Genomic DNA, 24,318 nt, shown 5'->3' with positions numbered 1-24,318 from the left:
AAAAGGATCGCAATTTTATAAGCCTATCCCTTAGTCGCCTTTTACGACATCCATGGGCAAGAGATGGAGTGGTCCTATTCTTTTTGTTTTGGTGTCGGGAACCACACGGCAACTTCCTTTTATACTTATATAGATATCTTTGTTGAACTCTTCCAGGTAGCAGTACGGCCACGTCTAGACCCGCCAGCAGGAACCCCACGCCGGAGCCCGCGCGCGCGGGCAGCCCCCGGGCGCAGACCCCCAAGCCGGAGCCCCCAGCTGTCGTGGGTAAGTTAACATACGTACATACATACATACATACATAGATAGATACATACGTACGTACGTACATACATACAAACATACATACATACGTACATACATACGTACATACATACATACAAACATACATACATACGTACGTACATACATACATACAAACATACATACGTACATACATACCTACATACAAACATACATACATACGAACATACATACATACATACATACAAACAAACATACATACATAAAATCACGCCTCTTTCCCGGAGGGGTAGGCAGAGACCACCTCTTTCCACTTGCCACGATCTCTGCATACTTCCTTCGCTTCATCCACATTCATAACTCTCTTCATGCAAGCTCTTTGGGTAAGTTAACTTTTACATTTATCATCATGAATCCCGGAAATTTTAAATAGGACCACTGCATCTCATTCCGATGGATATCGTAAAAAGAGATTAAAGAATAGGTTAAAAAAGCTTGGGATTGTTCTTTTAAGCGATTCTTTTAACCGATACTTATATCAGGAAGATACTTACCTACATATAGTTCGTCTATATCACTTGCGGGGTAGACGTAGCCTACAGACTTGAAGAGACTGGGCCACATTCAGATTTATGACTTTTTGATGGAATTAAGATTCAAATAGCCTAGCCTGTCGCTTACAAGAGGCATTCAAAGTATTTAATCATATCCCTTAATCGCCTTTTACATCATCCATGGGAAAGATATGACGTGGTTCTATTCTAAAGTGCCAGAAACCACACGATCATTACGAATGCCAGGAAGGTAATAAAATAAATGGCTTTTCTGAGTAATGTACCTTAGTTTGAGTGCTAACCGATGCTCTTACGGTAAGGACAACATCGTGAGGTCACCTTTCAACATTTTACGGCTAAGACTGTATTTTTCTCTTGTACCGTGTGAAATTTTGCGTCAAATTTCATGATACCGTCGTAAAATCGCAAGAAAATCTATTAACTATTTATATGGATGTCCTTTGAGAAAAACATACATACATATAGACACATATCCCTTGCGGGGTAGGCAGAGCCAACAGTTTTGAAAAGTCTGAAGGTTACGTTCAGCTGTATGATACAATGATAAATAAAACTTGTTTGTTTATATTCAAATTCATTTATTTCCTTAAAATATGTGTGTATACAAGGTTGATCAGTAAATATGTCTGACATAGTTGACAAAGTTCAAGCGTATTACATTTAAAATCAACTCAATTTAGTCATTCTTATAAATTAAAATTACAATTCTTACAGCAGCCTTAAAATTAATACAGTTTTGTAAGATAATGTTTAAGAACACCTTGACAATATAGTAACTTTGGACTTTAATTATTTACATGAAATAACAAATTTCTGAGTAAAATAAAGATCATGATTACAAAAATATATATTTACAAATTGGTGCCGAACAATTTTTTAAAAGAATATAAATTATTGGAGTGATTAAAAATAACTTTATACAGATTTTTTATACATTAATACTATTGGATAAATTGTACCTATATACATAATTATTAAAATTTATCTAATGGTCTGATACATCATCAGAAAATGCTCAATAATACTCAATTATTTATTGTATATCTTGTCTATGTTTAAAGGTAGTAGAGGTAGTCTCTGCCTACCCCTCCGGGAAAGAGGCGTGAGTTTATGTATGTATGTATGTATGTATGTATGTTTAAATATCATGTACAATATGGTCTATAGTTATCGGTACATTGGTTCCTACTGGGTACAACAAATTAGAATAGAATAGATTTCGAGAATAGTCGATGCATTTCATTGTCTCGTTGAAGGAATAGTCCATGATGTGTGCCTCTTTCTTTAACGTTTGGTGGTATGCGTATCTGGTAGGACATAGTTGCTCCAGTTGCGTCTTCGAATCCGTTTTCGAGGTATCATATATCTGCTTCGTTTTTGATGAGGTCTCTGTCTTTTTCTATTTCTATGCATTCTGCTTTCGTTTTCGTCGTGCATCGGTCTATGTCGTGGTGCAGCGAATCTTCCCAGGTGTAGATGGGATGTCCAATTTTTCGTTTTATTTCTATGTACGAGTATATGCCGCCTGGATCTGATGAGGGCTTGGCGTCTGAGTATGTGCCCGTAGTAGCTTCTCTTTGCAGTCTTTGTGGTCGTCTTTCTGAGAATATCTTCTGGTTTAGTGGGTCTTTAGAGGCATCCAGCATACTTCCTAAAATTGGACGCTCATATTATCGCATACGGGATCGATTTGCTTTGATAAGTATTAATACGTTAAGCCCATACGTCATACAATGCCTAATTTTGTACATGTGAAGTGCTATCTTCCACTCTATTTTGTTGGACTGAATGAAAGATAAGACCATTTAAGAGATTTTTATAGCCATAATGCCTGTGTCTTGATGGTGACCTGCGGCTGTGGTCGACTGTAATACATTGTAGCGGGAGCGATGATTCGGCTCGACCGCCACCAAAGGGAAGATCTTCCGCCAGGTTAGGTGTGATACCTGGGGAACCGCGGCTCCGACGATGTTGTGTCGGTCTGTATAAATGTATAGATGTCGCCACAATATGTTACATCCAGGTTCTTGATTTCGGTCATTGTGTGGTGTGTGATGTCAGACTTCATCTTGGTCTTGCTGTGAGTCTGTAGCTAGCAAGTGCCCGGTTTTTTTATGAGTCGAAAGTTGACTCGTAAGTTATGTCGACTATTAGGCACTGGTGTGATGCAGAGCTCCCACGCTGGAGAGAAGAAACGCTGATATGATCCAGGGCTGCTTTAGACTCGTAGGACGGCAAAGTCGATTAGAGTGAATGCGGGTGGAGACAGGACCAGGAAGCTCGTTCAGGTGGCTGCAATGGACCTGCTGCCTGCGATACCCAAGTTCCTGGATTGTGACTGCTTGCGAGAGGAGTTATGTTGGAGAGGATTGGAGTTTGTGATGAAGACTGCTTCCCATCACGTACCTTACCATATTACTATACTCTTTTATTATATATTATCTTGTCAAGATTGTTTTACATTTGAAAACATGGAATTTAATACATATTTCTGACATTTTAACTGAACAAATTCATATATTAAATGTATGAGTAAAAATAATTCAATTTCTGATAAAACATATTTTAACATAATACTGTTTATAATTAAAAAAAAAAAAACAGAAAAGAAAAGTTACTATATAAATATCAGAAAGTTGTTATACTTATATATGTTTATCTTATTAATAAAATTCTCGTGTCACAATGTTTTTCTCCGTACTCCTCCGAACATCTATTTTTCATACCCATAAGTGTTAAGGGTTGTCCACACTTATTTTATTTTTTAACTACAAATTACTTAAAAATTATTTATATGGCAAAACAACGTTTGCCGGGACAGCTAGTAAATTAATAATTTTACAAACATTTCATTATTTAGTGTACGCTTTAAGAATAATACCTTACAATAAATTAATCTAAATATATTTAAAAAAAAAAGTGAATGACTGACTGACATATAAACACACAGCCCAAACCGCTGGTTCTAGAGACTGGAAAGGGGTGTAGGTTCTTTATGTAGTCCAGGGGTGCACTAATAGAGTATGTCCCGAAATTCCCGCGGGAACGGGAATTATGGTGATTTTCCCTCCCGCGGGCGAAGTCGCGGGAGTCCTCTAGTAGTCTATATTATAATCCAATTAAAACCTATAATTTAAGTTTCAAAGTGGACCCCGAGATTTGAACCAACATAGCTTAAATACAATACATACATAAAATCACGCCTCCTTCCCGGTGGGGTAGGCAGAGGCTACATCTTTCCACTTGCCATCCTGCCAACACCTACATTTTTTGCTCACGGTTTTCAGGGTTTTGTAACTGAAAGGTTAAAACGGAACCCTATTACTAAGCCTCCACTGTCTATCCGTCCGTCTGTCACTGGGTTGTATCTCATAAACCGTCGATAGACCATAAGTCGGTTATATTTCCAAAACCTACTCTTGATTGTAACAAACACTTTCCTGAAAACCGCATTAAAATAAGTGCAGTGAAACGGGAGATAATCGCGGACAAAACATACATACATACACACAAACATGCATACCCACAAACATACATTTTTTATACACGCAGCTCAAACTGAGAATCACTTTTTTTGAACTCGGTTAAAATTCACAAAATGTCGTAATATATTCACGCGATGTTCACTTCTGCGCGGAACGCCACATTTATTGATATTGACCTAATCATTTTGTAGGGTAGCTTTTTATTATTTTAACGCATGGTTATTCTAACCTTTAAAACCGTGAATTAAATATCCAATCATCATTTCCCTGGCATCTGTCCCGGTTTTCCCCGGGATGAGATAGGGGTTAGTCAGGAAAGGGATAATTCCCTTCTTCAATTTCATTCCACACACAATAATCACGTCTATATCCCTTGCGCCGTAGACAGAGCCAACAGTCTTGAAAATACTGATAGGCCACGTTCAGCTGTTTGGCTTAGTGATCGAATTGATATTCATATTGTGACGGGTTGCTAGCCCGTCGCCTACCCTTATCGAATATCAAATTTGTAAGCCTATTGTCTATCCCGTAAGGGATGAAGACATTTACAAAATGAGTCAGTAACCTACTAAATATAACCTAATTATATACTAATTTTCATTGCGAATGCCACACATCTATTACATATCAATATATTTAACTCAATTAGATATTAATTATGATTTTAACCAATTATGAGGGTAGTTGCATAAAAAAGCGAGCCAAGTTGTTTAATGGTAGGCCTCAGCCTATTTATAGTGATGTGACATGCTTGTGTCGAGTGCTTTTTATCGATTTGTATTCGATAGTATTGAAAATGTTTTGCACATATTTTTCATACGATTTATTTTTATATACTTTACAGATATTTTATTTTATCTAGTATAGTCAAATGTTTGGACCTTGGTAAAAAATTGTGGTCACTTGACCCTACTGAACTTAAAATATACTTTCTATTTATAATTTATCTGTTAGGTCCACCCGGTTCCAGGATTTTACCTTTCACTATCCAAAGGTTGGCTGGAAGAGACTGCTTAACGATAAGTCCGCCTCTGCTCAACATATTTCAAAACATTTCTACTTCATATGAATTTTTTTATGGGCAATAATGGTAATTTGTATTCTATACTTTGGAAAACTAATTTGCCCAGTCTTCTATTTTTAATTTTAACAAAATCTTCAGTACTGTTTCGAAAAGCGAGTATAAATTGAATATATACATTTATATTTATTGTACCTGGGTGACGGAGCGTTTCTCGGTAGACGTCAGGAAGTAAAAAGTACCAACATACATACATATAATCACGCCTATATCCCTTGCGGGGTAGACAGAGCCAACAGTCTTAAAAAGACTGATAGGCCACGTTCAGCTGTTTGGCTTAATGATATAATTGAGATTCATATGGTGACAGGTTGTTAGCCTGTCGCCTAAAAGAAGAATCCCAAGTTTATAAGCCCATCCCTTAGTCGCCTTTTACGACATCCATGGGAAAGAGTGTCCATGGAGTGGTCCTATTCTTTTTTCTAATGGTGCCGGGAACCACACGGCACTAAAAAGTAGATAAAAAAAGTAAAAAGTAAATATAAAAATTGTAGAATCCGTTGTGGGAATCAAACCCAGGTACCATTCATTTCGCCTTTAAGTCACTTCGAGAGCCGTGAGTACGAATGTATCAATGTGATCATTTGATAGCATTGAGGAACAGCTTGGTGGCTCATCTAGAGAGTTGTCAGTAACCCTGAACGGGCCGAGGGTCTGGTGGGTCAGTCACAAAAATCCACCAGATTTTCGTTCAAGGCGTGTCTCGTCTAGTCGTCGTTTCTCAGGCAAATCGAAAGTCATTTTTTAATTAATCTGTCACTTTTGTTTGTCTTAATGTCAAGTCAGAGAGAAATTCTGTCAAAAGAGCCTGAACGGCCGCAACAACCCTTCTCGTGAGTTAAAAGAAGAATCCTCTAGTGAATTTGAAGGGTCGACGGCATGGGAAACTATCCAATCACACCGCCGATACCACAAAAAAAACACCACCATACCCACCATCATTATCTCCAGTACTCGCTCACGGAGGACCTGATGTTGAGGTCATGGACAAAATTGAAGAAGAAAATATTAGTCCTACCAAAAGCAGAGGAGCAGCTGAGGAAGAACTACATCGTAATCCGTCTAGAAGAGGTTCCAGTCATTGGCACATGTCATGCTTTGGTACTCAATCCCCGAAAAGAAGGTAAACAAAAGTATTAATCAAAAATAGGTAACAAAAATCAAAGTAGGCAGTAACAGCCCCTCAAATGAGTTAGAAGAAGAATTCTCTAGTGGGTATGAAGGGTCGACGGAATGGGAAACTATAAAATCATACCGCCGATACCACCAACAAAAATACCACCATTATCTTCAGCACTGGCTCACTGAGGACCTGAGGTTGGGGTTATGGACATAATTGAAGAAGCAAGTATTAGTCCTACCAAAGCAGAGGAGCAGCTGAGGAAGAACTACAACGTAGTCCGTCTAGAAGAGGTTCCAGTCATTGACACATGTCATGCTTTGGTACTCAATCCCCGAAAAGAAGGTAATCAAAAGAAAAAAGTCACTGAAAGTCCTTTTTTATTAATCTATCAGTTTACAGAAAGTCATAAAATCCGGTATTCATAAATAGAAAGTCATTTGGTGTCAGAGGTAAGTCTATGTTCTAGTGGATATGAAGGGTCGACGGCATGGGAAATTATCTAATCACACCGCCGATACCACAAACAAAAAAAAAACACCATCATACTCACCACCATTATCTCCAGCACCCGCTCACGGAGGCTATGATGTTGGCGTCATGGCCACAAATAATGAAGAAAATATTAGTCCTACCAAAAGCGGAGGAGCAGCTGAGGAAGAACTACAACGTAATCCGTCTAGAAGAGGTTCCAGTCATTGGCACATGTCATGCTTTGGTACTCAATCCCCGAAAAGAAGGTAATCAAAAGAAAGCGACTGTCAAATCGAAAGTCCTTTGACAAAATCACGACCACCCTCACCATCATTATCTCCAGCACTTTCTCACGGAGGACTTGATGTTGATGTCATGGACAAAATTAAAGAAGAAAATATTAGTCCTACCAAAAGCGGAGGAGCAGCTGAGCAAGAACTACAACGTAATCCATCTAGAAGAGGTTCCAGTCATTGGCACATGTCATGCTTTGGTACTCAATCCCCGAAAAGAAGGTAATCAAAAAAAAAATCACTGAAACTCCTTTTTATTAACCTATCAGTGTACAGAAAGTCATAAAATCCGGTATTCATAAATAGAAAGTATCTAATCACACCGTCGATACCACAAAGAAAAACACCACCATACCCACCATCATTATCTCCAGTACTCGCTCACAGAGAATATGATGTTGGCGTCATGGACACAAATAACAAGCAGAGGAACAGCTGAGGAAGAACTACAACGAAGTCCAACTAGAAGAGGTTCCAGTCATTGACACATGTCATGCTTTGGTACTCAATCCCCGAACAGAAGGTAATCAAAAGAAAGCAAAAGTCATTTAAAGTCCTGTTTTATTAATCTGTCAGTTTTGTTCGTCTAAATGTCAAGTCAGAGAGAATGTATGTCCATGGAGGCTGAACGGCCCCAACATCCAGTACCAGAAAGCTGGTACACAAGTTGAGGAGCGGACGTCCAGCCGACACAGTGTCACAGGTCTAATGTAAAGTCGTTGTTTTGCCTTGACTTGGGCCACACGCGCCACCGATTGCGGGGTAGCTGATAGCGATCACAACCATGTTACCCACAATCAGTGGTATGTTGTTGTCGTGGTACCATTTGTCATGTCAACGTCAGTCTGCATTCCTTTACCTAGCGTTTCCAATTCAAGTCTGCAAGTCGCCCTCCAGGTCATTACCAGTAAATACTCCAAAGGGATATTCAAAAGAGTCGGTTTTCATAAACAGAAAGTCATAAAATCCGGTTTTCATAAACAGAAAGTCATTTGGTGTCAGAGGTAAGTCGTCATCATAGTCTAAAGATACATGCGTCATAGGTCGACAGCAACAGCCCCTCTAGCGAGTCAGTAGAAGAATCTTCTAGTGTATATGAAGGGTCGACGGCATGGGAAACTATCTAATCACACCGCCGATACCACAAAAAAAAAAACACCACCATACTCACCACCATTATCTCCAGCACTCGCTCACGAAGGATATGATGTTGGTGTCATGGACACAAATAATGAAGAAAATATTAGTCCTACCAAAAGCAGAGGAGCAGCTGAGGAAGAACTACAACGTAATCCGTCTAGAAGAGGTTCCAGTCATTGGCACATGTCATGCTTTGGTACTCAATCCCCGAAAAGAAGGTAATCAAAAGAAAGCGACTGTCAAATCGAAAGTCTTTTGACAAAAACACGACCATCCTCACCATCATTATCTCCAGCACTTTCTCACGGAGGACTTGATGTTGATGTCATGGACAAAATTAAAGAAGAAAATATTAGTCCCACCAAAAGCAGAGGAGCAGCTGAGGAAGAACTACAACGTAATCCGTCTAGAAGAGGTTCCAGTCATTGGCACATATCTTGCTTTGGTTCTCAATCCCCGAAAAGAAGGTTATCAAAAGAAAGCAAAAGTCGTTGAAAGTTGTTTTTTATTAATCTCTCAGTTTTGTTCGTCTCAATGTCAAGTCAGAGAGAATGTTATGTAATGTCGAGTCAAAGTCGGCCGGTATCCTTTTCCCAGCGTTTTCAAGTCATGTCTGCAAGTCACTGGGATTCCCTCCAAGTCATTATCAGTAAATACTCCGAAGGGATATTCAAAAGAGTCGGTTTTCATAAACAGAAAGTCATTTGGTGTCAGAGGTAAGTCGTCATCATGGTCTTAAGATACATACGTCAAAGGTCGTCAAAGGTTGGCAGCAACAGCCCCTCAAGTGAGTTAGTAGAAGAATTCTCTAGTGGATATGAAGGGTCGACGGAATGGGAAACTATAAAATCATACCGCCGATACCACCAACAAAAATACCACCATTATCTTCAGCACTGGCTCACGGAGGACCTGATGTTGGGGTCATGGACATAATTGAAGAAGCAAGTATTAGTACTACCAAAGCAGAGGAGCAGCTGAGGAAGAACTACAACGTAGTCCGTCTAGAAGAGGTTCCAGTCATTGACACATGTCATGCTTTGGTTCTCAATCCCCGAAAAGAAGGTAATGAAAAGAAAGCGACTGTCAAATCGAGAGTCCTTTGACAAAAACACGACCACCCTCACCATCATTATCTCCAGCACTTTCTCACGGAGGACTTGATGTTGATGTCATGGACAAAATTAAAGAAGAAAATATTAGTCCTACCAAAAGCAGAGGAGCAGCTGAGGAAGAACTACAACGTAATCCGTCTAGAAGAGGTTCTAGTCATTGGCACATGTCATGCTTTGGTACTCAATCCCCGAAAAGAAGGTAATCAAAAGTATTAATCAAAAATAGGTAACAAAAATCAAAGAAGGAAGTAACAGCCCCTCAAATGAGTTAGTAGAGGAATTCTCTAGTGAATATAAAAGGTCGACGGATTGGGAAACTATATAATCACACCGCCGATACCAAAAACAAAAACACCACTACCCTCACCATCATTATCTCCAGCACTCGCTTACAGAGAACCTGATGTTAGGGTCATGGACACAATTGAAGAAGAAAATATTAGTCCTACCAAAAGCAGAGGAGCAGCTGAGGAAGAACTACAACGTAACCCGTCTAGAAGAGGTTCCAGTCATTGGCACATGTCATGCTTTGGTACTCGATCCCCGAAAAGAAGGTAATCAAAAGAATGCAAAAGTCATTGAAAGTCCTTTTTTTTATTAATCTGTCAGTTTTGTTTGTCTAAATGTCAAGTCAGAGACAATGTATGACCATGGAGGCTGAACGGCCCCAACATCCAGTACCAAAAAGCTGGTACACAAGTTGAGGAGCGGACGTCCAGCCGACACAGTGTCACGGGTCTCATGTAAAGTCCATGTCATTTGGTCATTTGGTCAAACAGAAAGTCATTTGGTGTCAGAGGTAGGTCGTCATCATAGTCTAAAGATACATGCGTCAAAAGTCGGCAGCAACAGCCCCTCTAGCGAGTTAGTAGAAGAATCTTCTAGTGGATATGAAGGGTCGACGGCATGGGAAACTTTCTTATCACACCGCCGATACCACAAAAAAAAAAACACCACCATACCCACCATCATTATCTCCAGCACTCGCTCACAGAGAATATGATGTTGGCGTCATGGACACAAATAATGTAGAAAATATTAGTCCTACCAAAAGCAGAGGAGCAGCTGAGGAATAACTACAACGTAATCCGTCTAGAAGAGGTTCCAGTCATTGACACATGTCATGCTTTGGTACTCAATCCCCGAAAAGAAGGTAATCAAAAGAGAGCGACTGTCAAATCGAAAGTCCTTTGACAAAAACACGACCGCCCTCACTATCATTATCTCCAGCACTTTCTCACGGAGGACTTGATGTTGATGTCATGGACAAAATTAAAGAAGAAAATATTAGTCCTACCAAAAGCAGAGGAGCAGCTGAGGAAGAACTACAACGTAATCCGTCTAGAAGAGGTTCCAGTCATTGGCACATGTCATGCTTTTGTTCTCAATCCCCGAAAAGAAGGTAATCAAAAGAAAGCAAAAGTCATTGAAAGTCCTTTTTTATTAATCTGTCAGTTTTGTTCGTCTAAATGTCAAGTCAGAGAGAATGTATGTCCATGGAGGCTGAACGGCCCCAACATCCAGTACCAGAAAGCTGGTACACAAGTTGAGGAGCGGACGTCCAGCCGACACAGTGTCACAGGTCTAATGTAAAGTCCATACCTTGTCTTGGCTTGGGCCACACGGACCAGGCCGTCGTTGCCAGGAAAAACCTGATCGACCCTGGCAAAATGTCACCTATAGTCAGTACTATGTCATTGTCGTGATACCATTTGACACGTCGAGTCAAAGTCGGCCGGTATACTTTACCCAGCGTTTCCAATTCAAGTCTGCAAGTCCCCTTCAGGTCATTATCAGTAAATACTCCAAAGGGATATTCAAAAGAGTCGGTTTTCATAAACAGAAAGTCATTTGGTGTCAGAGGTAAGTCGTCATCATGGTCTTAAAATACATTCGTCAAAGGTTGGCAACAACAGCCCCTCAAGTGAGTTAGTATAAGAATTCTCTAGTGGATATGAAGGGTCGACGGAATGGGAAACTATAAAATCACACCGCCGATACCACCAACAAAAATACCACCATTATCTTCAGCACTGGCTCACGGAGGACCTGATGTTGGGGTCATGGACATAATTGAAACAGAAAATATTAGTCCTACCAAAAGCAGAGGAGCAGCTGAGGAAGAACTACAACGTAGTCCGTCAAGAAGAGGTTCCAGTCATTGGCACATGTCATGCTTTGGTACTCAATCCCCGAAACGAAGGTAATCAAAAGAAAGCAAAAGTCATTGAAAGTCCTTTTTTTATTAATCTGTCAGTTTTGTTTGTCTAAATGTCAAGTCAGAGACAATGTATGACCATGGAGGCTGAACGGCCCCAACATCCAGTACCAAAAAGCTGGTACACAAGTTGAGGAGCGGACGTCCAGCCGACACAGTGTCACGGGTCTAATGTAAAGTCCATGTCATTTGGTCATTTGGTCAAACAGAAAGTCATTTGGTGTCAGAGGTAGGTCGTCATCATAGTCTAAAGATACATGCGTCAAAAGTCGGCAGCAACAGCCCCTCTAGCGAGTTAGTAGAAGAATCTTCTAGTGGATATGAAGGGTCGACGGCATGGGAAACTATCTAATCACACCGCCGATACCACAAAAAAAAACACCACCATACTCACCACCATTATCTCCAGCACTCGCTCACGAAGGATATGATGTTGGTGTCATGGACACAAATAATGAAGAAAATATTAGTCCTACCAAAAGCAGAGGAGCAGCTGAGGAAGAACTACAACGTAATCCGTCTAGAAGAGGTTCCAGTCATTGGCACATGTCATGCTTTGGTTCTCAATCCCCGAAAAGAAGGTAATGAAAAGAAAGCGACTGTCAAATCGAAAGTCCTTTGACAAAAACACGACCACCCTCACCATCATTATCTCCAGCACTTTCTCACGGAGGACTTGATGTTGATGTCATGGACAAAATTAAAGAAGAAAATATTAGTCCTAACAAAAGCAGAGGAGCACCTGAGGAAGAACTACAACGTAATCCGTCTAGAAGAGGTTCCAGTCATTGGCACATGTCATGCTTTGGTACTCAATCCCCGAGAAGAAGGTAATCAAAAGAAAGCAAAAGTCATTGAAAGTTCTTTTTTATTAATCTGTCAGTTTTGTTCGTCTAAATGTCAAGTCAGAGAGAATGTAATGTAATGTAATGTCGAGTCAAAGTCGGCCGGTATCCTTTTCCCAGCGTTTTCAAGTCAAGTCTGCAAGTCGCTGGGATTCCCTCCAAGTCATTATCAGTAAATACTCCAAAGGGATATTCAAAAGAGTCGGTTTTCATAAACAGAAAGTCATTTGGTGTCAGAGGTAAGTCGTCATCATGGTCTTAAGATACATACGTCAAAGGTCGACAAAGGTCGGCAGCAACAGCCCCTCAAGTGAGTTAGTAGAAGAATTCTCTAGTGGATATGAAGGGTCGACGGAATGGGAAACTATAAAATCACACCGCCGATACCACCAACAAAAATACCACCATTATCTTCAGCACTGGCTCACGGAGGACCTGATGTTGGGGTCATGGACATAATTGAAGAAGAAAATATTAGTCCTACCAAAGCAGAGGAGCAGCTGAGGAAGAACTACAACGTAGTCCGTCTAGAAGAGGTTCCAGTCATTGGCACATGTCATGCTTTGGTACTCAATCCCCGAAAAGAAGGTAATCAAAAGAAAGCAAAAGTCATCGAAAGTCCTTTTTTATTAATCTGTCAGTTTTGTTCGTCTAAATGTCAAGTCAGAGAGAATGTAATGTAATGTAATGTCGAGTCAAAGTCGGCCGGTATCCTTTTCCCAGCGTTTTCAAGTCAAGTCTGCAAGTTGCTGGGATTCCCTCCAAGTCATTATCAGTAAATACTCCAAAGAGATATTCAAAAGAGTCGGTTTTCATAAACAGAAAGTCATTTGGTGTCAGAGGTAAGTCGTCATCATGGTCTTAAGATACATACGTCAAAGGTCGACAAAGGTCGGCAGCAACAGCCCCTCAAGTGAGTTAGTAGAAGAATTCTCTAGTGGATATGAAGGGTCGACGGAATGGGAAACTATAAAATCACACCGCCGATACCACCTACAAAAATACCACCATTATCTTCAGCACTGGCTCACGAAGGACCTGATGTTGGGGTCATGGCCACAAATAATAAAGAAAATATTAGTCCTACCAAAAGCAGAGGAGCAGCTGAGGAAGAACTACAACGAAGTCCGTCTAGAAGAGGTTCCAGTCATTGGCACATGTCATGCTTTGGTACTCAATCCCCGAAAAGAAGGTAATCAAAAGAAAGCGACTGTCAAATCGAAAGTCCTTTGACAAAAACACGACCACCCTCACCATCATTATCTCCAGCACTTTCTCACGGAGGACTTGATGTTGAGGTCATGGACAAAATTAAAGAAGAAAATATTAGTCCTACTAAAAGCAGAGGAGCACCTGAGGAAGAACTACAACGTAGTCCGTCTAGAAGAGGTTCCAGTCATTGACACATGTCATGCTTTGGTACTCAATCCCCGAAAAGAAGGTAATCAAAAGAAAGCAAAAGTCATTGAAAGTCCTTTTTTATTAATCTGTCAGTTTTGTTCGTCTTAATGTCAAGTCAGAGAGGTGGAGGAGAGATGGAGGCTGTTTTCATAAACAGAAAGTCATCATCAAAAATTAAAAGTACGTAAACAAAAAAAAAATAGTCTGAAGGTAAAGGTTCACCTTCAAATAAAAAGTGATCTAACAGTAACGCGTCACATCAACGTCGCCACAGCTTTCCACAATGGGAAAACTTTTAAATCCAATCATAAAAAGACTTCCACGGTCTCACGTAATCCGAATACAGAATCACAATAAGCAGGTTCACCTTCAGATTAAGCTTAAGAAGGTGAAGATTCAAGATCAAAAATTAGATACATTCATATAGTCTCGTCTTGCTCAAAAAAATGAGTATTTCGCGATTTTCAGCGAAACGGTAAATTTTATTATAAAAGTAACTCAGGCAAAAATTGTAGATCATAGGCTCGTAAGAAAAGTATTCATACATTTTATATGGAAAATTTTATGATCTACAATTTTTGCCTGAGGTACTTTTATGACAAAACTTACCGATTTGCTAAAAATCGCGAAAAACTATTTTTTTTTGAGCAAGGGATATAGACGTGGGACGTGACAAGGGATATTAACCTTGATTAATTAGTTTTTTCATACACGGGAATGATGGGGAACTTCTAGACATTGTTTAAAATTATGTTTTGAATAATTTCACTGAAATTCAGCTTGTTGGGACTTTAAACTTCGAATGTCTAAATTGACCGGACTATTTAATATCGAGTCGATCTAAGTGTTCAGGATTCGTAAAAAAGTCGATAGTTTACCGATAGAAGGAACATCACTGGCCACGCTATTAGTCTCGAGTCCGGAGACAGCAAGTCGCACGCGCACGTTTGGAAACAACTCAACCCCAGCAAGAGAAGAGGCCGGTTTTTCTCCATTTCCTTACCAAATATTTTGGTAGCTCTTGAAAAAGAAAATGTCTGACGAAAATCCGGAACGCAAGAGTTCTAAACGTGATTACACAGGAGAATCAACTGCTAGAAGGAAATCATTCAGCGTCGGCGACGAACCACAGTCGCCAAAAGCCGCCGAGGAGGACCTGGTAACCAAATCATGTGTTGTATCAGAGCCAATTCCGCCGAAAAAGCCCCTAATCTCTGGTCAGACTCCTAAAACCAAAGTAAGTCCAATCAAAATAGAGGCTCATGGAAGTGATGAAACAGGGGCTAGGCCGGCTTCAGGGGTGTCGCATCGTACAAGGTCTCGTATTTCATCAAACTCTTCATCTTTGAAATTGAAGCGCTCAGGTAGCGATGAGGTGCAGACTAGTATGTCACCAATCATTGCGCCTTTAAGCCACGTAAGCCTTAGTTGCCAAGGGACTTCCAAAGACGTGAGTACGAATGTATCATTGTTTTCATTTGACAGCATTGAGGCACAGCCGGGTGACTCATCTAGTGAGATGTCAATAAATATTCCCTCAAGTGGCTCTGTAGCAGATCCGTCTAGTGGATATGAAGCGTCTACGGAAGGAGAAACGACTCAATCAGAACCGATATCTCGTCCAAAATCACCACTGCCCTCCCCCACAACGCCTCGAGCCCTGGCTCAGGAAGGACCTGATATTGAGATCATGGACATAATTGAAGAAGCAAGTATTAGTCCTACAAAAAGCAGAGGAGCAGCTGAGGAAGAACTACAACGTAGTCCGTCTAGAAGAGGTTCCAGTTGGCACATGTCATGCTTCGGTTCTCAATCCCCTAAAAGAGGGCAATCAATAGAAAGCGACGCGTCACCAAGAACGTCTACTGTGAGAAAATTTTTAGCTCCAATCATAAAAAGACTTTCGACGGAATCGCCTCCTCATCCGAATTCAGGAGAAACATCGCCGGGGCAACCTTCAAGTCCATCAAAAACACTATCCACGCTCTCACCTAATCCGATAACGGACTCTCAATCCGCAGGATCACCTTCATATAAAAGTAAAAGAAGGCTATCGACCGATACTTCGATTATAAGGGATCTGACGTCATGCTTGAGATCACCTTCGAGGCGACGCTCCAGGAAAACCTCGACCGACACGAGTTCTTCTGAATAGTTATTATATTACAGAACTATGTAAGATAACGACAATTATACAGATGGGAGGAATATAAATAGGATGCCAATAGAAAAAGAAGTGACTTATAACTGAATCTGCCCAACCTTCTTTTGCATCTGGATATCGAGTTACAAGAATTTATAATTACAAAAATATAACCATCACACAATCCCGTCTTCGCGTCACGAATTTCACCAACCCTGAGTCAAAGAATTAAGCCAGCATCAGCAAGAAGTAGATCAGCATCTGGTTCTTCTTTCAACAGTAACAATGCATTAGTGGGATTTTCAGTTAGATGTGATTCACTGAGTTTCTATTCACTTTGATCTTCACTCACCCACAATCGAGTAAATCTTCAATTGTCAGCGCAGTATAGAAGAGGTCCTTTGAAGTCTTAGCGCATCAGGTTGAAGTCATCAGGTATAACACCAGTTCGCAGAGCATTACAATAAGAATTATGTGGTACTATGAGAGGGAGCTAGACTTGAACCGTGAAAACCTTATATCGATATCCGACTGAACCAGTACCTTTGCTTGTTAGGCTCTCAACCCTTAATCATCATCACACACCTGGAGAAAGGTATGGACATAACCCTTTATCAGTATTAGCTGAAGATACTTAGAAAATAGGTAAAAAAAGCCCATTGTTTCCAATTTAAAAATATCTGATTCATGCTTTCATTTCATAATACATACATATGGTCACGTCTATGTACCTTGCGGGGTAGACCGAGCCAACAGTATTGAAAAGACTGAATGACCACGTTCAGCTATTTGGCTTAATGATAGAATTGAGATTCAAATAGTGACAGGTTGCTAGCCCATCGCCTAAAAAATAATCCCAGGTCTGTAAGCTTATCCCTTAGTCGCCTTTTACGACATCCATGGGAAAAAGATGGAGTGGTCCTATTCTTTTTTGTATTGGTGCCGGGAACCACACGGCACTTCATAATCATTTCGTAATCATTGCATAATGATAGTTTAATTTAAAACTTATTTAAATTAATTGAAATTGAAATTAATTGAAATTGAAATTTTATAAAGACTAAAATATTCATGTTTATATTTATTTATTGATTTATACTTCATAAATCAATAATAAAAAAAATATTTTAATTAGGTTGTGGCGAAATCTATACGCCACAAATCACAAAAATAAATTCACGAAAAATAAAATCGATGAATTCCGATTTCTACGGATTTACCAAACTTATTGGTTTTCAAAAATGTTTAAACAATAATAATAATTCAATTAATTCTTACACTTTCTTGAGTAATTCTAAAATTGTACGTTTCTGCTGTTTGAAATAAAACCATTTAACCACTTTTATTATAGCTTTTGACAGTTCTGCCAAAATAAAAAAAACCACGCACTTACTGGGAGGGGGAAAGAACTTTAAGTCAGAATCATTCTAGACTGAATAATCCAGGTAGTAAGGGTTAAATTCCCGCGATCCTATAAGTAACTCTGTTTATACACACATTCATATAATCACGCCTATATCCCTTGCGGGGTAGACAGAGCCAACAGTCTTGAAAAGACTGACAGGCCACGTTCAGCCATTTGGCTTTAAGATAGAATTGAGATTCAAATAGTGACAGGTTGCTAGCCCATCGCTTAAAAGAAGAATCCCAAGTTTATAAGCCTACCCCTTAGTCGCCTTTTACGACATCCATGAGAGAGAGATGGGGTGGTCCTATTCTATTTTCTATTGGTGCCGGGAACCGCACGGCGTTTTTATTATGATTACTAAAACCAGTAAGATGTAGTATTATGTCACGATGTTTTCCTTATAGGTAGTTAGGTTAGGTTAGTTTTCAAATTTTTTAGTTTTTTTGTACCAGAGCTCAGAAAAGATTTATTATCTAATGGTTTATTATATAATGTCTTCTCTCGTCCACATTCTATTCTAAGTTTGGATATTTGTGAAGTTGACGTTGTTAAACAAAATGCTGCAGTGCAGTTTGTTACCGCTTCTTCTGCACTGACGCCTTGGAAGCGGCAGTAAACATAAGATTTTAAGTAATTTATTTGACGTCTACCAATATTGTGAAACTAAAAGTTTTGACAATTATTAAGCGATGTGAAGTATCCTGTGCCGTGTGGTTCCCGGCACCAAATAGAAAAAAGAATAGGACCACTTCATCACTCTCCCATGGATGTCGTAAAAGGCGACTAAGGGGTAGGCTTATAAACTCGAAATTCTTCTTTTAGGCGATGGGCTAGCAACCCGTCACTATTAGAATCTCAATTCTATCTTAAAGCCAAATAGCTGAACGTGGCCTATCAGTCTACAAGACTGTTAGCTCTGTCTACCCCGCAAGGGATATAGACGTGATTATATGTATGTATGTAAAAAGTATCCTATAATAATGAATAAAAATTTTGACTTTTTGTTTTTTTTTTTTTTGGTTTTTGTTATAATATCATGTCCTCTGTTTCACAGAAGAGCCAATACAGATCTCCGACGTGATAGTACCCAATCAAGAGACCACGATTGAGATCAAGATGAACGTAGAAGACTGCGCTCCAGAGGTTTACCCCAACATGGGGATACTGTTTTTGGCTGGTAACGACACCGATTTCAAAGTAAGTTCTTAGGTTTAAAGAATTTATTCTCAAAAAAAATTACGAAATCCACTTACATGAGAACGAAAGAGATGAAAGTTCTTAAAACAAGAGAGCAGTCCCGTATTTAATTAAGGGTAATATCTAGGGAATGTTATTCCTCCAACGACTTAAAAAAGATTTTTTGCATCTTCGTGATATGATAATTACGTTTAAACCAATTAATCATAACAATGTATTCTCTCGTGTCGCGCCGTGTGGTTCCTGACACCAATACAAAAAAGAATAGGACCACTCCATCTCTTTCCCATGGATGTCGTAAAAGGCGACTAAGGGATAGGCTTACAAACTTGGGATTCGTTTTTAGGCGATGGGCAAGCAACCTGTCACTATTTGAATCTCAATTCTATCATTAAGCCAAATAGCTGAACGTGGCCATTCAGTCTTTTCCAGACTGTTGGCTCTGTCTACCCCGCAAGGGATATAGACGTGACCATATGTATGTATATATGTATGTATTCTCTCGTCAACTTTTCTGTTCTTAGTTTGGATAATTGTGAAGTTGACGTTTTTGAAGAGAATGCTGTAGTGCAGTTTGTTACCGCTGCTTCTGCACTGATGCTCTGTGGCGTAGACAGAGCCAACAGTCTTGAACAGACTAATAGGCCACGTTCAGCTGTTTGGCTGAATGGTACAATTGAGATAGTGACAGGCTGCTAGCCCATCGCTTAAATGAAGAATATCAAGTTTATAAGCCTATCACTTAGTCGCCTTTTACTACATCCATGGGAATGAGACGGAGTGGTCCTATTTTTTCCAATTGGTGCCGGGAACCACACGGCACACATTACTATATGGTGAACGTTAAATGCAGACCCAGCGGATAGTTTTGTGTTATATTATTAAACAGTCCGTTGAACTCTTTTATGTATTCAGAAGATGTTTATTATCCATTCCAATTTCCAGGGTCCAGCGGCCATTGTGTACGAAATTTACAGGTTGGGGTGTGTGGGCAAAGATGGTCGTATCACTCTCGGAGATCAGATCAGAATGGTTAACAGAGTGAGGATATCTGAGGACATGACTTATGCGCAAATACGGAAGATTATCCTGTTCCACAAACAAGCTACGGTAAGTTTAATCTTCTCTCTTTCTCTCTTATACCTATAAAAAAAATCTCGTGTCACAATGTTCGTTCCCGTACATACATTCATACATATGGTCACGTCTATATCCCTTGCGGGGTAGACAGAGCCAACAATCTTGAAAAGACTGAATGGCCACGTTCACCTATTTGGTTTGATGATAGAACTGAGATTCAAACAGTGACAGGTTGCTAGCTCATCGCTTAAAAAAAGAATCCCAAGTTTGTAAGCCTATCCCTTAGTCGCCTTTTACAAAATCCATGGGAAAGAGATGGAGTGGTCCTATTCTTTTTTGTGTTGGCGCCGGGACCTACTACCGGAAACTACACCGTGCATCCTAACTAATGTCATAAACTATTAACGTCTTCAAAATAAGTAAAACAATGGCCAACTAAGTAGTTTGATTTGTATCAAATTGCAAACAAACTAGAAAGCCAAATAAAGACTTAAAACAAAAGTGACATCATAAATAATGTGCCGTGTGGTTCCCGGCACCAGTATAAAAAAGAATAGGACCACTCGATCTCTTTCCTATGGATGTCGTAAAAGGCGACTAAGGGATAAGCTCACAAACTTGGGATTCTTCCTTTAGGCGACAGGCTAGCGACCTGTCGCTATTTGAATCTCAATTCTATCATTGAACCAAATAGCTGATATAGACGTGACCATATGTATGTATGTATGTACATAGTAAACCAAAAGATTAAACAAATAAAATAATAAAATGTCATATATATATATATATATTTAGGCTCTGTCAACCCCGCAAGGGATGTAGACGTGACCGTATGTACATAATAAACCAAAAGATTAAACAAATAAAATTAAAAAAAAAATGTCATATATATATTTTTTTTTGTTGCAGCTAACTGTTACTGTTTTCCGTCCTGAACCGACCCCTTACTACGTTTATGAGGTACGCCTAGCGAAGAAAAAGGAGACTAGAGCGTTGAAACTCACCTTCAAGGAATACCAGATAAATGAGAAATACCCAGGAGTGTACGTTACCGACCTGGTCAGTATTACAATTGTTGAGAATACGTAATTCCACTGTTCTTGCATAGGTATTTAATTATTTATTTAAACTTTATTTACCGTGTGGTTCCCGGCACCAATACAAAAAGGAATAGGACCACTCCATCTCTCTCCCATGGATTCCGTAAAAGGCCACTAAGTGGTAGACTTACAAACTTGGGATTCTTTTTTAGGCGACAGGCTAGCAACCCGTCACTATTTGAATCTCAATTCTATCATTGAGCCAAATAGCTGAACGTTGCCTTTCAGTCTTTTTAAGACTGTTGGCTCTGACTACCCCGCCAGGGATATAGACGTGACCATATATATGTATGTTTGTAAATTAGTCTAGCAATTAGGGCGGAAGATGTGCGTTTCATTACGGCAGCACCAAATAGTTATGTCATATTGTACTCGTTATTGTATGTATATAAACTGACTTGTTTTTTAAAATGTTAAATAAAAATGGGAGCCATACAAGACTAGGTAATTATTTAATAGTATTTATAAATACTACAGGTATTCAACGCGCATGTAATTTACCCTTATTTAATCTCGGACGTTTCGAATCACGTTACAATGATCCGTGGTCACCGAGCTAGTATAATGCAACGCGAATGTTTCAATGATGAATGATGATCCTTCTTATTATATTTTTAGCTTTATAATGATTTTGATAGTGCCGTGTGGTTCCCGGCACCAATACAAAAAAGAATAGGACCTCACTCCATCTCTTTCCCATGGATGTCGTAAAAGGCGACTAAGGGATAGGCTTACAAACTTGGGATTCTTTTTTAGGCGATAGGCTAGCAACCCGTCACTATTTGAATCTCAATTCTATCATTAAGCCAAACAGCTGAGCGTGGCCTTTCGGTCTTTTCAAGACTGTTGGCTCTGTCTACCCCGTAAGGGATAAAGACGTGATCATATGTATGCACGTAATAATGATTAATTTCAGGACGACAACACCGGTGGTTATGAGCTAGTCCGGGTTGGTGATATAATTGTGTCAGTGGACGGCGTAGAAGTGCATTCGTTGCAAGACGCATGTAGAGAAATTTACGATCGTAAGAAAAAAGCTGTTCTTATAAAATTCAAACGATTCCAGATGGTGAAACTGTAAGTTAGGCGGATTTTTTTTTGTAAGTACATGGAGTAAACGGGTACGTCTTCTTGAGTAAGAATATGTCAAAAATTTGATGAGATATTGTATTTTTTTTTTAACAATTGTTTTTTTTTTCTTGTCATGTTTTTATTTTTATTTGCACTATATGTATAAAAAAAATGTTATCGAGAAAAGGATGGTACGGCCGTGCCGCTTTTTTGCTCGACTTGGCGGGGGCACTGCCGTGCACCCAGATAATCGCTTCATTAAGTGCAAGTGTGCATGAAGTTGCCAAACAAAATACAATGTAACATTTTCTTCAGTGGCATCCAATGAAATAAGATAACATGTTGTTTGGACATCGATATTGACATTCAGCTAATATTAAACTCATTATGTGTTTTAAGTATTGCTGAATTGCATTTGTAAATTATAAATAATATTTTGGACATGTGTAATAGTTAGTTTTAGTAATTGATAAATTTATTTTATCAAATTTGGCTGAATTTTCTGTTTAATAATTTCAGAAACATTAAAGTTTATTATTGTTTTGTTTACAATGATTACATTTAATAGTCACTTGAAGAAATTGTAATGGTATAGTGTTTTATTTTAGATTTGATACATATTTAATAATATTACAAAAAAATCAAATCGAATTATAAATTTAATTTTTATGGCTTTTATAACTTGGGGCAACGTCGATATTTATATAATTTCCTCCCATTATTAAAGCATATTCTTATTCAAAAAATATGTTCTGTTGTATACATAGAGGGCGCTAGCGTGCGCCTAGCTATTCATTATATTTGATTTACATTTTGTATTTTATATATGTTAAAAAATCTCAAAAAAGATTCTTAGACATGAATTATTGTTATTGACTCTTGTACTTATAAAATATTTCGATACATATAATAAAAAAAATCTCATGTCAACCTATTAATGTAAAATAGATGATGGATAACATAGTAGCGCCCTCTATAATTAGTGAAGAAAATTTAATTGTAAATTAATGAGAGCTGGATTATATTATAGAAATGATGTGAATTGCGAAGGAACATTTTGTACAACTTATATTCCATTCGGTGGAACTACTTTTATCATCAGCAAATGGCGAATTACGGTTTTTTATTTCCTAAAAAACGCATTTATTCAAATGCTTATGTATTTGAGTAGAATGCGTCATTAAAAGTTGTAAGCATATTTGTCAACATCGTACTCCATTTTTTTTTCTAAAATGCTGTTCGTACGATGTTGAAGTAATTGATATATTTGTTTTGTAAATAATATCAATACCTTTAATATGTGGACACCTTTACAGGCTTTGACATCTGCCGTTGATAGGAATATCCAAATAGCAATACATAATCGTGTGGATAAACCTAATTGAATTAATTAGCTATTCATAAAGCTGCTTTTTTGTCTGTCAACAAAAATCAAACGTGCGTTATTTGCTGATGAAAATCGTAATTGATTTCTAGAAGAAATAACATATGAGTGTTCCGTTCAGATCGTGGAATTGTGAATAGACAATAAAATGTTCGGTTTATTTTAGTTGCCAACTCAAATCGCGATCGATTCTAGTTTTGTTACGAAATTAGATGAATTGTCTTCAGACAGTACTCCTCAAATTTTTATTATATTTACTCCCATTTTAAGCTTTATTAATATGTAAGTTACATTTTTAAGATAATGTGTTTGGATTGATTTGAAACCTGTAAATGTATGAGGTCCACACAAATTTTACGAAGCCATACTACTGAATACTATTTCCCAATGAACATTAAATATGTAATTACAAATACATGTCAGTAATTTTATTATTAAAATTGAATGAATAAATTATTCTCATATTTTTTTATTTGTGTGGATCGCTTGTATCTTTTATTGTTATACATTTTTTGAAAAGGTTTCATCAGCCCTCCTTCAATGACTTCTACTCTCTAATGAGTAACTCTGAGCCTGTTTAAGAGGAGCACATTTAGAGACCACTGGTCAAAGACCTTTTTCTTGAGACATCGAGGTATATAAGAGGAGAACACTGCTTCTGAGGCGGGCTTTATGGACGTTTGACATTACTTTTGTCTTGTCCTTGTTCATTTATCCACACACAAGTAAAATTACTTTCAAATTAGTAGTTTCACCAAGAAACATATGTTTTATACTTTTTTGGAGTAAATATTTATTAATACCATTTATATAACTTCCTTAATAAAATAAATAAAAATACGTATTCTTAACTAGATTCTTATATACTTTATTAAGAGTTATTTTAAAGAAAACCTTGAATGTCTGAAGATATTCAGCCAATTTCGTGTTTTATTGTCATCGATA

At 38.6% G+C, this 24,318-nt stretch overlaps 1 protein-coding gene across 1 annotated transcript in view; it reads left to right on the top strand.

Moving 5' to 3' along the window:
• LOC106131717 (uncharacterized) overlaps positions 1-22,089 on the top strand; it is a 102,876-nt gene extending 80,787 nt beyond the window's left edge. The window contains exons 27-31 of the mRNA XM_060951883.1: positions 157-267; positions 18,596-18,738; positions 19,684-19,848; positions 20,728-20,877; positions 21,835-22,089. Coding sequence (XP_060807866.1) covers positions 157-267; positions 18,596-18,738; positions 19,684-19,848; positions 20,728-20,877; positions 21,835-21,999 — 734 coding nt within the window. The 3' untranslated portion in view covers positions 22,000-22,089. The remainder of the gene's footprint in view (positions 1-156; positions 268-18,595; positions 18,739-19,683; positions 19,849-20,727; positions 20,878-21,834) is intronic.
• Positions 22,090-24,318: the final 2,229 nt, after the last annotated feature.

This window comes from Amyelois transitella, chromosome 26 (assembly GCF_032362555.1).
Source record: "Amyelois transitella isolate CPQ chromosome 26, ilAmyTran1.1, whole genome shotgun sequence".
Taxonomy (NCBI): domain Eukaryota; kingdom Metazoa; phylum Arthropoda; class Insecta; order Lepidoptera; family Pyralidae; genus Amyelois; species Amyelois transitella.
This window is presented reverse-complemented; position numbering and strand designations above follow the sequence as displayed.